The sequence below is a fragment of the Opisthorchis viverrini genome (genome assembly GCF_000715545.1).
Source record: "Opisthorchis viverrini unplaced genomic scaffold opera_v5_48, whole genome shotgun sequence".
Lineage (NCBI taxonomy): Eukaryota > Metazoa > Platyhelminthes > Trematoda > Opisthorchiida > Opisthorchiidae > Opisthorchis > Opisthorchis viverrini.
In genome coordinates, this window is record NW_008751704.1 from 450,183 (window position 1) to 466,887 (window position 16,705).

General features: G+C 41.9%; 1 protein-coding gene across 1 annotated transcript; it reads left to right on the top strand.

Annotated features, from left to right (window-relative positions):
* Nucleotides 1–6,119: 6,119 nt before the first annotated feature.
* On the top strand, nucleotides 6,120–16,272 carry T265_03376 (hypothetical protein; the record flags this gene model as incomplete). The annotated part of the gene is made up of 10 exons (XM_009167845.1): nucleotides 6,120–6,212; nucleotides 6,251–6,394; nucleotides 6,429–6,622; nucleotides 6,871–6,982; nucleotides 9,418–9,549; nucleotides 11,576–11,797; nucleotides 12,953–13,192; nucleotides 13,748–14,032; nucleotides 15,955–16,107; nucleotides 16,195–16,272. 10 exons carry the CDS (start codon nucleotides 6,144–6,146, stop codon nucleotides 16,270–16,272), a joined length of 1,629 nt encoding a protein of 542 aa, XP_009166109.1.
* Between the last annotated feature and the right edge of the window lie 433 nt (nucleotides 16,273–16,705).

Here is a 16,705-nt window from a genome sequence, read left to right on the forward strand (position 1 = left end):
GATGTCTCGGGGGTCTCTTTATTGAGGCATGTTAGTCCATGGTTGTCCGCTGAATCACAGATAAAGCCATTTTGAGTTGACCTAATAAGCTTTGAACTTTGGTTGTACACTTTCTACCCTGCTTGAAACTCATGGCAGAAAAGATGCCACAGTGATTTTATACGATAAATACTGGATCATTCATTAAACGAACAAAACATCTAATAAAAACAAACCTATTCACATTGCCGTCAAACGAAGAATAATTTTACAAAATGAGATAAACTTCCTCCTAAGAAGTCGTCACTCAAGATATCAGTCAAAAAAGAAAAAAAATTATTTGGTTTCACTCACGGATGAATGGCTTGTTTCAGCTGGGTCATCTACAGTGCTCTTAAGTTTTGAGTGTTGACTGAAAACAGGAAAAGACAGTACCGTGAAAACCAACTTGGGTTCCGTGCTGAAAGAGGATGCATCGATCATATCTTCAACCTCCGACAGATTCTGGGACAGCAACACTGCTTCCAGTAACGAACAATGGTCGTATTTCTAAAGTTGAGAGCTGCTTTTGACTCTGTGGACTGCCAGGCACCATGGCCGTTTCTGTGAAGCAAAGGCGTCCGCTATAAATATTTGCTCCTCCTTAATGCACTGTACGCCAACTCCCATGTGAAGGTATACGCGAAGCTCTTCTCTGAGTTTGCCACATCATGTAGTCAGACAGGACTGTCCTGTTTCATCTTCCCTCTTCAACTTCGTCATTTATAGGATCATGAAGGATTCGCCACCAGCCTGTAATTTCTGTGGAGTAGAAGTGCTCTTGAGACGTCCGCTCACAGATTTGGAGTACACAGACGACATAGCTCTTCTGGGATCTGACCCCGTGGTAATGCAGGTGACATTAATTAAATCTAAATAAGTCTGCCCCAAGGTTGAGCATGCGCTTCACACCTGCAGAGTGCTACTGCAAGATTGTGTGAGCTCGAACCCTGGCCTCATGCTTGCGAATACACCGATTGAGGTAATAGACAAATTTGCTTACCTGGGCAGCTGTATCAGCCACGGTGGTCTCGCGAAAGATGATATCTCCATCCGGATTGAGAAACCCGGAGCAGTTTTTGTGAACCTGAGTCACCTGTGGCGTAGGCTTGACATCAGCTTATCCGTCAAGGGTCAAGTTTGAAATGCTGCGGTGCGCTCCATATTACTCTGTGGGTCAGAAACCTGGCCGTTGCGCGCTGAGGACGTCAAAAGACTTTCAGTATTTGACGATCGATGCCTTTTGAGCATTGCCCGAATCTGGTGGGAACACCGGATCAGCAATTCTGAAGTCCATCGAATGGTATTCGGAAGAAATAATTCACCCTCAATAGATTAACTGATCACACTGCATAGGGTGTGCGCTGGCTTGACCACGTGCTGCGTATGCCAGTCGACTGAACTCCCCGAAGGGCTCTTTTCCATAACCACGTGTAGGGTGGAAGAGAGCCAGAAGCGGTCGAACAATGACTTGGCAGCGAAGTGTGAAAGCCAGTACCAGCAAACTCAGCTGCGCTGGTCATTGCCGTATTTCTGGATTGGGACTCTAAGAAAGGCCACATCAATGCTTGGAGACGTTCTCGGACATGGCCCAGTCGCGCATCGACGGCGCTCTTGCATCCAAACTATTGCCTTTAATGCACAGACCCCTCTTCAATTCCTCCGGTCTATTGACAGTTCTGTATTTACGCAGGATTTTTCAGCTCCCGCTTCCAATGAGCGTCTACCTACTCCACCTCTCCAAATCATTGGTGAGCAAAACTGTGACTGCTACAACCACTGACGACGAGTACGCGGTTCTTACAGCTCACAGCGATGAGGAAACGGTCGAGTGTCTAGCCACCGAGTTTTGTGAAATTCGTTGTGCTGATGATTTTAGACAATAAAGAAACAATCGTACACCGCTTCTGGGTCTTTCAGGATAGAATTGTGTCACTGGAAGTGGGTCAGCATAGCTCCTCACACTACCGCATTCCACAATTACCGATCAGGCTGCTACGCCCTGTTGGTATCAAAGTTCTGGAATAAGAGCCCCGCCTCGGAAGTCCTAGATTGTACTATGGTGCTGCTTACTGCCATAGAACCGACATTTTTACTTTTTCATGAAAATACCGGGTATTGAAACATCTAATAGCCATTTTCCCGACATGCTATGTATTCCTCGTGAGCTTTGCTAGCTAGGATTTGCTCTTGCGCTTGTTGGGTGTTTCCCTACTTATTAAATAAGTTTGAGTCTCGTATGTGTCAGTAGCATTTTTAAGACTTTGCCTGCCTTTCTTCTGGGTTCTACGAGCCGTGGCAAGATATCTGGATGTAACGGTAATGAGAGCCTGTTGGTTATGCACAGAACGTGCTGGTGAACCAAAGCTGTCAAATGGTCCCATATATTTAAACAGGTATTCTACAAACTGAGTAGCTTAACAATCACTCAGTATATTTTCTCTGTGTTTCGCATCACAATCTGGCAGTCAGCCCCATCGAGAACACAAAAACTGCTTTTCGACACATGTGGCACTAAACGATTTTGGCTAACACAACAATTTAGCCAAAACTTTTTGGTGGCTAACATGCCATAACTGCCGCAGTTGGTTGCAAACTTTTGGACAACACTAGAGTCAGAATCAGATAGAGTTGCCATAATAACAAGTCTTCGCATGTGCAAAATATTGCAGATCTTGCAAAAATAAAAGCCATTTACCTGTGAGTCGAACGATTTTTTGAAGGAGGCCAGAGTCAGGTGCTAAATGGCTGGCTGTTCGGTGCGTTATCGGTCTAGGTCTATGCACACGTGGCCTTATTACTGTGACTTCCCTACATAGCTGCTAGACGGGAAGGAATATCTTCGTCAACTGGTCGGGCAGCACTTTCGTGCCTTACTTTTAGTGTCCGGTTGCTAAACCTTTACCAGGGTAACTTGAAATGAGGAGCCATCCATATGCAATACGACTCTTTCGTAACCTGGCTTATCTCGGCAGCATATCCAAATGGTATACCTGCTTCCATATTTGTTCTATCATTTGTTGACTAAGCTTCTAAGGCGGTAATAGCATATTGCTGGTCTTGTACGACTCATATTTTGGATTCTTTGCCTCTTCTAGTGACATCTGTTTGACACTTGGCTGGTTCGCCGGGATTTGGCGACCGAGAAAGCCGTGGAATCGGGAGCGACTGGACTGATTCGGAAGCAATGAAAGGAATTAGTCGCGCTCTACATCATCAGATTTTTTCACTAACTGGATTTATTGGCTGCTGGCCAGCATCCACTGGCTGTCAGTGATGCAAGAACGAGTGGCACCATGTTTACAGACCTAGACGCAAACCTTTTAGCTCCCTACCTAATGAAGTTTGTATTCAAGTATTGACTGAATATCATGCTGCGGAAACCAACTCTAGTGATTTGCCCATAGAAACCGTCTAGAAAGAATCATCTGCAGTGTTTGCATGAATGCAATAGGAGATAAGCTTTTCACTTGGTAGTGCAACGCATTGTGCGTATAACATCACACCAAAGTGTACTGATGACTTACAATGATCTTGATATAAAAGAGAGCAGGGAGTTCATATATTAAAATTGACAAAATAAGGAAAAACACTACACATGCTACCAAGGAATGCAAGTGAGCGTCGGGCGCTCTGCATTTATTCAGAAACTTTGAGACTCACTTTGGTATTGGGCACACAACGTAGTTAGAAACTGTAGACGTTTTCTGGGTGGAAACTAAGAGTTGTACCAAACTGGTTGAAAAAGTTTGCTATACAAATCTTTAGGCACCGTAAAGGGTGAATGGAATAGGTGCTGAAATGGTGACAAGTTGTTCTGTCGTCCTGAACAGTAAATGGTTGTGGCATATCCGACGTCTAAGCCTCCTACTACTGTAGGATTACACCAGATTACTCTCTGTATACCCTGACAAGAATTTCCGTGACTTATTCAATAGAATGAAGCTTTGTTGTCGAAAGCAACAGATTATTTTTAGGCTTTTAAGAGACGGCCACTTCTCTCCAAGTTCCAAACTTTAACAGTTCATGGACTGCGACTTCGGATGTGATCTGGTAGGTATTTTTTATCGACAAGATGTTCACCATTACCAGATACTTTTAACGCATTTGGAGCCAGGTAGGTTTTCCAGCAAGAGACACGCGTAACTATTTGAAAACATGTACGTCTACTACTTGAAGATTGACAGGTCGGACTCTTACTGGCCGTTTTTGAAATACCAATACACAAACTGGTGAAGGGAAAGTTCGCCCCAGGTTAAATATTTTGAACAAAAATAAACCTACCAGAGAAGAATTGGTTATCTCCAAGGCACTGTAGAGGCATCAGTCTGTCAGAAACACCACTGACCAATATAGGATACTATCTGTCGAGCCAGTAATCTAGATTTTGCGGTGATCATAGTAATTATGTCAGAAGATAATGGAACTTTTACACTTTGGTATGAACTGATAAGGATAATTTCACCGGAAATGGAGGAGGTTTAACTTAGAGTTTCTAGTCTCAGACCAGCACAACATCGAGCACTGAGTACTGTGAGCCAAACTGGCGGTAATATATTACGGTCAAAACAAGTGCAACTTTTCAGTAACCTCCTGTGAATCAGACTATTTGATGAAAGTCACATAACAACAGAAAAACCTTTGAGGTTAAAATTATAAATCACTTTAGATTACCCATTTTGCATTATACTGATGAAATACCTGGCAGCTTCATTCATAATTAAGTAGTGGCTATCCTGCAAGTAAGGCCAACAGTTGTACGGTTGTATTAGATTGGAAGGAATTGTGGGGTAGCGGTTTGGAAAAAGAAGCAGTGCTCCTATATTGAATCAGTCACTTTTGATTTCTAATCATTTACACGACTTAATATGTGAGTTTTGTCAACTTCAAAATAAACCAAAATTACGAATCCACGAAGACGACATCCCTAAGATCGATGGTAGAGAGCCTAGCTTATTTAAACGTAAATCGTCCGAATTCTTAACCGTTAGTCGATAAATGCTTTCATATTAGTAGGTTGAAAACCTTTAAACTTGGAAGCATTTGTTGCACAAATTGAACTCTGTAGCAACCAGCAGGTCTCCCAAACAGTCCATCAAATGCTGTAAACGACCTGCTATCCAGTTATAGTCCTCATTTTAGAACACAAGGTCCCAACCTTCAGGTGCATAATCAGCGCAACTTACTCCCAGGTAATGCACCTTTTATATGGTAAATTTGCGCATAGCTTTACTGAAAATAACATACCACATGCAACTTGGAAACGGATAAAATGATTTGTATTACTACTCGGGGTCATATCCTGTTATATTCAAAAGGAGCTAATAGAGTCTGGAGCCAGACAGTAGTGTGTATGCACTCGCCCGTAATGAAAGTTGAATAGGATCAACTGATTTGTGGTAGCCACGTGGGTTTTACATTTCTTCAGCTGTTCAAACAAGACATTTTCTACTGGTTGATAGCCAGTTCGCCCAAACATCTTGTTGCCAACAGTTCCTGGATATACTGGGTTCATTTCTACTCAAAAAGCCCAATGCAACTCTGTTTTTCATCGATTTTTCCTGAGTTACTTATTAGGGTTTTAAGACCACTGTTATGACGGAAACCATTCGATAATATGCCAGACAGTAATCCTTTAAGTTAGCCAACTTCTACTAATCCACGGTTAATTTTGAAAAGAGTTGCTAGTATAACACATACTGTATCTATTAAAACTATTTTACTATTATTGCTATTAATATTGTACTACCTCACATTATTTATAGTGTTACGTCCTTGTATATTAAATCATATCGAAGTAAACTGCCTTACACCAAAATACATTATGTTGTATTACCTTATAATATTGGATTGTTGTGTTATCACTCTACCACATCTTACCGTGTTATATTATACTGTATCATACTTACATTAAAGGACGTAGCCGGCCGTGAGCTGCCGAAGAATTTTCAGCAACCTCATTATTAATGCACTACGCCTATACATCAGATAATATTCTTTTATATTGTACTACAATACGTTCCTAAGTGACGGCTCGTTCTGAGAGGAGGATTGCAAAAATAAAGTTCCATCTTTTTTCCTCTTCAGATATTTGATGGCTCTTGCGTCTTCTTCGCTGGACAATAATGAAAGCTCAAGTTGAATTCTCACCTATGCAAATGAAGCAAATGACAGAAACAATTACTAAGGAAATGGTAGTTTTCTGCCTGTTTTTTGGCCCATCGGCATTTAGTCGGTTATTCAACAGCTCAAGTTGGAAGTAGAACAAATGAAACTGCATTTGGAACAAACCCAATGTCATAGCAACACAAGTTCTAGCATGTATAAGGATAATCTTGTACAGAACTTAGAGTTGCAAGTCGAATCTCTCAAAGAGGTATGTCCCAATCACTCACTGGTGTTTGCTCTAGGAACTTTGGGCAGAGTCAAATTTACGCAACCGAATGGAAGAGGAACTCAGCCGTATGGAAGATGAGCTCCGAATTTACAAACTGGCAACATCTTCCGACCCAAATACCCATAAGATGAATGACCACAGATTTCAACAGGAAGACCAGTTGAAAGGACTAAGAAATTCAGTGAAAGAAAATGCGTTTTTTAAAAAGTCAGTTTTGGGGGCCGTGTGCATTTATTTTTGGCTTTTTCTTGAGAGACGCAGTAGTAAAGACTAGCCCCAATTAGTGGCAAATTTTTGTTTTGCTTAAAAATTTCTCTAGTCGTCGGGTCGTTTCCGAAAAAAGCACACCAAAAGAAGGGCTTTTTCCGGAGCGTAACTTGCTTGTCCCTCCATAGAAGACCAACTATGCACTTATTTGAAACGCAACTCAACTGGCAATATTTATTTTTCACCAGTGGAGCGCCAACTGACGATGGAGAGCGTCAAATGGATGAGTTCCCTGAGAGAGATAATTCCAAAGAGGTTAACTTCAGGCATGGGAGACCAGCGGAAGAGGATGAGCTCAAAGTAAGTACCGCTCTTTGGTGGTATCGACCGATTTTTGTTATTAGAACTAGAAATACTATGCATATTGAGAAAACTGCACCAGACTACTCTACAACAAACCAGTCAGTTGTTATTCCCCCGAAATAGCCGGAACATGTGTTCTGCAAAACTAATTTGCTTTTGAAGGTCACTTGCAGTCACCCATCTTATCCAAACATAATGATGCTTGGTGAATAAAAGCATTCTCTTTTCGGACGTAATAATTTTGCTGAAAATCCTTCAACAGCCTGTGGTCGGTCTTGCCATTCTTGGGGCTCATCAGATAGGCGAAGTCCCTGAGTTTAAAAATATCCTAAATGAGAGATTCAGCCGGGTTCCAAGGGAGTCTCGCCCAAAAAACAAAATTTGCTTGCAAATGAGGGCATTTTACTAATTTCGTGCAATTTAGTTTCATGTAGAACGCAAGGTTGACGGGAATTCGAGACTGCGCCTAAATTGATTTGCAAATGAGTGTATTTATCGAAAACAGTCCAATTTGGATTCAATTAGAACATGAGTTTGGCGGAACCTCGGGGACTGCGCCTACTTGATAAGCTCCAAGAAGGGCAAAATCCGTTGATGGTTGTCGAAGAATTTCCAGCAGCCTTATGAGTGGTGTACCACCACCATACATATGTCGCAATATCTCGAAAATCTTATCAGCCGATTCTTAGATCAGAAGCCATTGTAACCAGACGATCATAACAACACAAAAATTATATGGTTCTTGCAATAAAATACCACCATAAATGTTCATGTTTCTACTGAAAGCTGAGTTGCTTTTAGATCATTCTTGATAAATAGCATTTTTACGCGGGAGTTTTGAGTGTGCCTTTCGAAAAACTCACCAAGAACGTAAGTGATAGAGCCTCCAAGTAGGTTGTCTAATTCAGTCGGTGATTCTAGAATGTGTCATATCTAGATTTTCATGGGTAGTCTTGTAGTTCGTTCATGGATGCAGAGGATTCTGGTGAAAAGTTGTTATGGGCTTGTTGTTAGTGCATATCACCAGAAGTAAGAAAAAGGAGAGAAGGGAGGAGAATATTAACCCATATGTACTTTTTAATGGTCGTGCATGTATCGTGCTTGACCACTGATTAGTCGTCACATTCACCTACTTAGCAACTTCAAATGTCGTGTTCTGTCCAATTTCTATGCATGGAAATAAATTTTCTCTCAGCTACGCTGGATTTGCAGCTCTGAAACAAATTCGGTGGGCCCCAGAGGAGTGATTTTTTCACAATAATTGTGCTCCTGGCCCATCACTTTCTATGAACTGTGGATTCCAACTCACTGCGAATCACTTTTTGCGGCTAATCGCAATTATACTTTAAAATCTTAGTCTACATATGTAGTAGAACTGGCATCCGTTGTCCACAACAGGACATTGCTCAGATAAGGACAGTGATTGTGTTTATATTTAATTCAATATTAATTGACATTAGTTGATATCTATACAGATATCTGATGAATTTCAGTCCAGAACTTTCAGCTCCTAGTATGCACTACTAGCTTATTGTGAGGAAGCCGACTACTTTCTTTGGAAGACTCCTGTGTGGGTTTTGCACAAATTACAGCAGATGTTTCCGGAGCTAGTTTGTCGCTTACTTTTGCACAGCCACCGCATGCGACCTCTAACGATTATGGGTGGTCTATCAGACCTTATGATACTTTAATCTTTGATGTTATTGCTCTTAATGTGGTGTCCATATACTCTGCTATCCCCGGAAATCCGAACTTTATTCGCCTCGACTATTCCCCAAGCGGCATAAGAAATCAGGTACCGGTAACTTAAGTACTTATTTTGGCTGTCTTCTCCGTGAGGATAAGCAGGTCTTTTGGACTTTTGCGGTCGAATGTGTCCAAACACGGTTGCCATAGGCAAGGTTGTGCCGGATACAGATCCAACGAAAAATAGAGCTAAAAATTATTTTACGACTGGATGAATTATTTTCAGAATTATGCTAAACTTAGGTTCCGTGAACACGAGTCGCTGCTAGGTTTTGATTTGATTCAGTTTTCTAAATGAACTCCATCGGGCTGGAGGCGTATCTATTTCCCTCAGTTTAATCTCTTGATTCAAGCGTAGCGTAAATTAGGACTTGACCGCTTCTGTCTACATTACCGAGTCTGCTAACGAAAGTCTTTGCCCTCCACCTAACGTTCACAGTTTTATCTATGGCATGACTCAGCCTGAAATTACTTTTTAACCAATATGACTGTGTCTACGTGCTTCATAGACTTCGCTGAACTACGACCACCTTTATTTTGCAAGTCATAAACGTCCGATGGATCAGTGTACATAATTTCGTCCCAGTATATTCCATTTTCACTAAGCCTTCCAGCGCAGCCTCGGCGTTTTTTATCCGGATAGACTGCTTTTCAAGTTACCCCTCCTTTTGTTTTCCATTGTAAAGGTTGAACTGGCAGAAACTCAGTTGCTATACGACAGTGCTTGCCAACGTGTGAAGGAGTTGGAGGGAAAACTTTCCAGTTTGGAAGAAAAATACGAGGTTGCCTGCCGCACGGTTAACCAAACCTTTCAAAAGGTACGATCTATCCATGTGTTTCTTTTTACGTTGATATCAGAAAAAGCTGAAATGACCCGTTAAACCCTCACTGTGCAGTCCAAGAGCACGCTTTGAGCTATTTATTACACGAGATTATCACTACTTTTCAATCTTCAGGATGACAGCTGTGCTCCCGTACAAGTTGGAACCATCCATGAGGAAGTATTAACTTGGCATTGGCAACCAAATGCCGGAAAACTACAGTATCAATGTTCCAACTGCTTATCGTACCTTCCATTTGTTTTTTTGACACCTGAGTTATGTGTAACCTCGCTGACAAATCGAATGAGTTTTGTTGACGCTTGTTCCACACGGAACTGGAATTCGTTTCTAACGTTATGGAGCAACCGTACAGATGTTCTACAAAGGGCATTCGGATTAAGGTTCTGAGTGAAAAACTTGGGATGTGGGCTTGTACTATTTGGGTTCTGCGTAAGGATCCGCGTGATCACAAATGGACATGTAGTTCGGGGCATCGAATATCTACAATAGTCGTCCGTCATACCAAGGACGACACCTACGTTCAATTACCTCCGCAGTGGAACGATTTTATTTGATTCCGTCATCAGATTTGATGTTAGCTTCTTTCCTCTTCTTTCGAGCAAAGACACCGTAACTCTTCTTCTGTAGGCAATCAGAGATTAGAAACAGCAAAAGTGCTATTAGTTTGTCGAACCATTCAGTGCACTCGACTCATGTGGGCTTCAAGTTGTTTGTTTATTAACCTGATTGTATGACTATCAGAAGTGCCTGAGATGTCTTGAAAAGTTATGGTCACATTTTCCTCAGAAGCATCTTTCTACGTAATTCTGTTGAAATGCGGTTGCGCTAAAATTCCCACCTCCTGGGGTGAGAATCCATGTAAGTACCGCATGGGAGACTCCCTTGTTAAATTCATTTGAGTGAGGATTAGTTCCCTAAAAGTGGTTAGCTGTTTCGGGAGTACTCGACACTTCCCTCTTAATTTCACTCCACATTTTATGCAGTTGCTTTCGAAGTCACCCAGTCATCACTAAATATTTGCACTCTGCTCCACACAATAGCTAAACATATAGTTTCGTTTGCATCAGCCCGTGGAGGCACGTTTTAGTAGAGGAATATGATATCACCGGGATGCTTTTCAGTTGTGTTTCATTCACGTTTCTAAGAGTGAACTGTTCTACCTACAGACAGAAGTTATCGCTCTATAAAAATGACTGAGTATACAAGATTTCTTCTTAGGTTTAACGTTTTTCGTACTATTTGAGGACAAAACGACTTCCATCGAGAAGGAATCGGGGGAATGTCAAATAGCTCATTTTTGTTAGCATTTCGCACATTCAAAACTCGGTGTGTGTGTGTGTGTGTGTGTGTGCGTGTGTGTGTGGACAGACGCATTCTTTCTTGACGGAATTACAGTCAGGGTGCCAATAAGCGGCTAGTCACCTGGTGCTTACGTGATGGTTTTTCGTAATACGCAAATAACGCAATAAAATAGCCCATCACTAATTCTCTGTATGAACGGTAACTTTACCGAATAAAAATTAGGGTTTTTGGTCACCACACTAACGAAGTGCTTAATGAAGCGCTACGCAAAACAAGGAAATGAAACCGCAGATTTTCACCGTTCAGTGGAATGGCTCTGCTGACCCATTTAAATCTCCCGTTATATTGCAAATCAACGCGTATGTTGACTGTTTTCCAATCCAAACAATCAACAGAAAAGAATACAAATGCGCTTGACGCTTTTTTATTGTACTGCAAGCTAACTCCATCTAGGGCAAAGCCCGACAGTGAAGTTTTAAATGGACAATCTAGTCGATACTTTTAGGAAACACCATAAACCATAGGCTCAATTGAGTTTCATGCAAGCTGCATCCAGTTTTTAGTTGCAAAATATGAATAAACAAAATTCAGGCGCTTGATAGACTTCAGCAAGGCAAATGCAGCATAGTCATATAAAAGGCTGTAATCGTCCTGATAAGTAATGTCATGTGAAAGATGAACCTTTGTTTTTCCCCGGAAGGTTTCAGATACATTGGAACTGGCAAAAACTGCAGCCGACGAAAGGGATGCAGCTCTAGCTGATCAAGCGAACACGGAAAGCGAGTTGCATAAACTTCGCTCTGTGATTGAGAAGCTCATAGAAGAAGCTGGGCAGAAAACGCGCGAAGAAGTTGACAAAGTTCGAGAGCAAGCTAACCAAAATATTACCGCTTTGCTGGAAGAGCTTCACATGGTTGAAAAGGTTTGTACGTTTAGTGAAAAATTAATCGTTAGAATAGATGGTGCTATTTGGGCACAAGTATTGCAACACCTTCTTTTAATCAATAGAACCGTTTGACTTTCACAAGTTAGGCAGTAGGATGTTCACATGGTTCTCTCAGGAAAACTGCAGCCGTTCTTTTCCGGTTTGTTCAGAATCAATGCGTGGCTGCCTTGACTAGTTCAACCAAGCCTTTGGTGCGAGTGGAATACAAGCCCAAACCAACATTTCCCAAGGTTGTACTTCCTTTTGTTAGGTTTTTGTGTCCAAGAAGCTGAGGGACGTGTCCAACGTTACGTTTCAGAGAACCAGAAGCAGGACCTGCGAAACTATCCAGAAGATTTATTTGCGTTTTGGTGTCGGTGTTTTAGCCTCTTAAGAGAATCAAGACCATCAATTGGCACAGTGTTGAAATAATTACCAGCCAGTGCATGGTGCGCGTAATAGACCTCGATGTTTTATCTCTTCGCTTAGGTCACATTCAGGTTTATTCGCATTCAGGACTACTCTGTTCTAAACCTGTTGTCGCTTCTCGGCCTAATATTTCTTTAGATATTGCTTATGATTACTCGTGTGTACTTAGAAGAAGCTGTGAAGGGCTTTATAAGAATTCTCATCTTGGTTTTATGGATAATTCAACCTGTGGTGACTGGGCTCTCTTAACTCAGTCTAAGTACCGGGTCTCAGGCTCAGTCTTCTGGATTACTTCAGAAATATTCGCATATTTGCATAACCACCGTAATTAGTCAAGCCGCCTAAGCAACTGCTTCTCATTTTCATTGCGGTGAACATCCCTACTATGCTACAGCTGGCAAGGTTTTTGTCCGTTGAGAAGGAGAGTTACACATGAGCTCAGCAATCATATTACGAAGGAAGAGCGAATAGAATTTCGGTTTGATAAAGTGTTTTTAGTCACTTTGTACATATATGTACATTTGTTCATATTCAAGACTTCCCAAATCCTTATCTCTCCTACATGACTTGTTGGAAGCTTCTCGTTTGGACAACCACTGTTCATTCATTTAACGAAATTGGGTGCATAAATCTTTACAAACTGCAGCGAGCAAAGAGAGCTGATCTTACCGCTTTCACTGAGTTTCTGTGTCTTAAACATACATTTTTACTGTTCCACTCCAGAGTCGATCGCAGTTGGCAATGGAACTGGAAAAGTACAAGGTCACAAGTGAGAGAGAAATCCGAATGAACAGCAATATTCCGACGAACCAGGTTGATTTGCGTTTTGAACAAACTCTCCAGCGAGCACATCAGGCGGAAAGAGAACGTGATGAGCTCAAGCTGAAGTTGGAAACGTCCGAATCGTCACGTGAACGAGTCCTGGCAGCGAAGCAAAGTGAAATTGAGCAACTCCTGTGTGAGGTGAACATCCCATTTGTCTTACGCAGTGTGTTTGTCGTTTCGTTTTACTCCCGTGAGATGCGCTGTTTGTGAACACTAGGATAAATGATGGACGGTGTAAGAAGGTAGGAAATTGCCCTCAAAGATCCAACCCTGACCGAGTATTCCAGGTTGGTCTGTTGGCCGTGTGGCTAATTGTGGAATGTTGGATCGACCTCCTTCACTTAGTTCAAATCTGTGCTTTTTTCAGCACTGCTAAGTTGAGCTGCACCCCACAATTAAACTCCAAGAATTCCTATTTGATTTGACCCTATAACTTAAATAATAGAAACCGAATGGCCAGTTGAACCTCTAAATGAAAGTCATTATTTCATCAGAATAGATAGCAACCTTTAATTGACTTTAAAAGTTAACGCCGGTAATTTTATGTGATCTAGTTAAGGGTTACTGTGTTTAGTTCTAACAGCCGGGTACAAAAATGGCTGTCTCTTCAAGCCCATGTTGACGTACTTTTTTTTCGCAGTAATAAGAGGTGATTTTCTGCTTATGTTTGAGGTCACACAAATGGTTTTTCAGGTTAAACTTCTCAAGGAACGTTTGGAAACGTCTGAAGCAAATCAAAAATTGAACGAAGAGATGTTCAAGCGACACAGTGAGTCCATAAAAGAAGCTGAACGACATGCGGCAGATGCCAGACAACAGTCCGAAGCGGCCCAGCGATCAGCGTTGCAGCAGGTCATGCATGCGCACCAAACTTTGGAACTGCAAGAGGCGGAAGCCAAACGGCGAATCGATGCCTTGGAAAACGCAAGCCGACTGAGTGCCAAACGCTGGCAAGATATTTTGACTAAGCAACAAAAAGTGAGTCGACAGTTCTACTCTTTCAAATCCAGATATTCATGACGTAGCCATCCTCACTTTATCTTACTGTGCAAACTGATGACGAGTCACGTCGCCCAATGGGGTAGATTAATAATTTATGTCGACTAGTTGGACTGGGGTCCAAAGCTTATGGGTGCGTTGGTTATGGGAAATCTTGAAAACTTAATATTGAGCAGGTGCATGAAGTTGTCCATGCTGGAGGAAACTCAAGCACAACTAATGGTTCAGTTATGGATGTGCTGGACCAAGGAAAGACTTCCGCACATTGACTACAACCCCAAAGGCATCTTATCACAACCTGTCCCAGAAGATCGATATACCTGCCCTTATGCTACTTTCCTAATTAAGGTAGTCAAACCAGATCTTCTTCAAACGCTGGTCTTCATCCTGCGATGATGCCGGATGATGCATTTCTTATTGGTGGTAGCGAAATCACATTAATCGTAACCAGAGATAATTGTACTCCTCCAAAGGGCTTTTTTCGTTTATCGATCTACATATGCGGTAATGGGAGCAGCCTCATGCTACACCGGAAAATAACCCTGCAGCGCGAGTTTCAGGTTCCGGGTGCGACATGATTAGTTTCATCTGCTTGCAATACCTGATATTTGCCCAACCCGGCCCGACTGTGTCCAAATCAATGAAAACTCTAGCAACCTAATAGGCCGTGTTCGATGTTATGAGCACAACGTGCATCGATTAGTCAGCGCAAAATGCGAAATGAGTTTGCTTTTAGCTTGCATCTTGACTGCAGTTTCAACTTTCGTCTATTTGTGAGTCTCCACCTGCTGCGTGCACTATAAATAAACATATATATGTATACATATATGGAAACCAAATTTGTCCATACGCCGCAGGTTCACCATCCAGCGACTTGATTTAGACCTGACTCGAACCACGAAAAGACAGTTGAAAAAGTCCTACAAAATAATACAAACCATCCCAGCACTTGCTAGGAATTTGCCTCTACATAGTCACTTGTCCATTTATAGACAACCGACAGAGCAAATAAGTGAGTCGAGACATCATCACTTAAAACCGATAAACAAAGCGACAAACTCAATACAGCCAGTAATTTTAGATCAGCTATTGCACTTCTCATGTGGGTAGGCCGGCCGCGTACCAACCCTTGTACTGCGACCAATGTCTTCGGATTCATCTTCATGCGAGAATTGGTCACTTTTAGTTGAGAAATCGTCCCCTAAACGAGACCAGTCTATGGCGAAAAGTCCAGGAGCATTTTACCTCATTCGGAGTCATCAGCTGTGCTCTTCTCACGAAAATCTAAGGAGTTTCAAACCCGTGGCCTACCAGCTAGTAGTCTGAACACCAATGGACTTATCCGTAGTCACAACACTATACCATTTCAGTTAGGCAACCATCCGTGAACACACTTAATGTACTGGTAGTCATATGTTCCACTTGTATGGGTTCTAGGTAGTCCTGTTTTTGCTTGGGAAAAAAGCATGCCAGCACAAAAAGTAATTTTTGGCTTCATCGGGCAACTTTTCGCACTGTTCACCTTCGACGTCAAAGACATGTACCAAATCATCATGGCTGTATGTGAACGGCTTCTATGCTCTGTGGTGGCCAATAACTGTGAACAGTTGTTATATACAGTGAGAAGTGCAGATTAGCTTCGTGAAACTGGACCAAGATTCAATTTCCTGATGATTTTTCGTGCAAAGTTGTCTAGACTGACCATCGTTGGATTTTGTTTACACAAACTCATTTGTGAATTTCAAACGGATGCCCGGGACTTAGGAGGGGGTAAAAAACTAATTTCTCATTGACATTCATTCCAAAAAGTGAATTTTTCTACCCCGACGCTCCGACAACTTCGCACTACTTATCCACGTCAGTCAATCATATTTAATCATCCATCCTTCTGTAACATCTAGTTGACAATGCAGTGGAAATCGGAGGCACAGCTGCTAGCCGATCAGATGGAACAGCAGGGAAATGCAATGCGTGCCGAAACGGAACACTACAAAGACAAAGTGGAACAATTGCTTAAAAAGCTAGCACAGTATGAAGCATCCAAATTAAAGATGGTGAGTCTGCAAGGTGTGCTTAGTTTACCTATTAGTGCTATCGATAAAATTTCTGATTCATTATCTATCTCATTCTGGTTCGTTCAGTCCTCTAGACCGGGAGCGCTTCTCCTCGCTAGTCTGCTGAATCAAATGCCCCTAGAAAAGGAGCGTTACGAAATCTAGTTATTGGATGATCAACTGGCTTCTGTGTCACCATGAACCGCATTCATCAGCGTCATGATGACATGTTTTCTTGTTTTTCTTAACAGCTAGCTTTACTTTCTTCTTGCGACTAGCCCGCCATTCTAGGCAATGAAATGCGATGTCCATGGAGGACTGTGGTTTTCGAGTATGAAACAGGTTGTTCGAAACCGCTGGCATGGCTTACAACGATAGTCCGTAGGATAGCAGAGATAAAGTGAGACCAGGAATATCGTACGATCAGGGTTTTTTTACTAATGCGGGCCAGCTTTCGTCAGTTGTGACTCTGCCCCCTTGCTTTTTTCCAGATGGGTATGTAGGAAAATCAAATTCTGAAAACTGTCTTCCATATTTGGGTTGCTTTGATGCATGTATCCACAAAAATTGTGTACAAACGGGGAAATTTGACAATAAA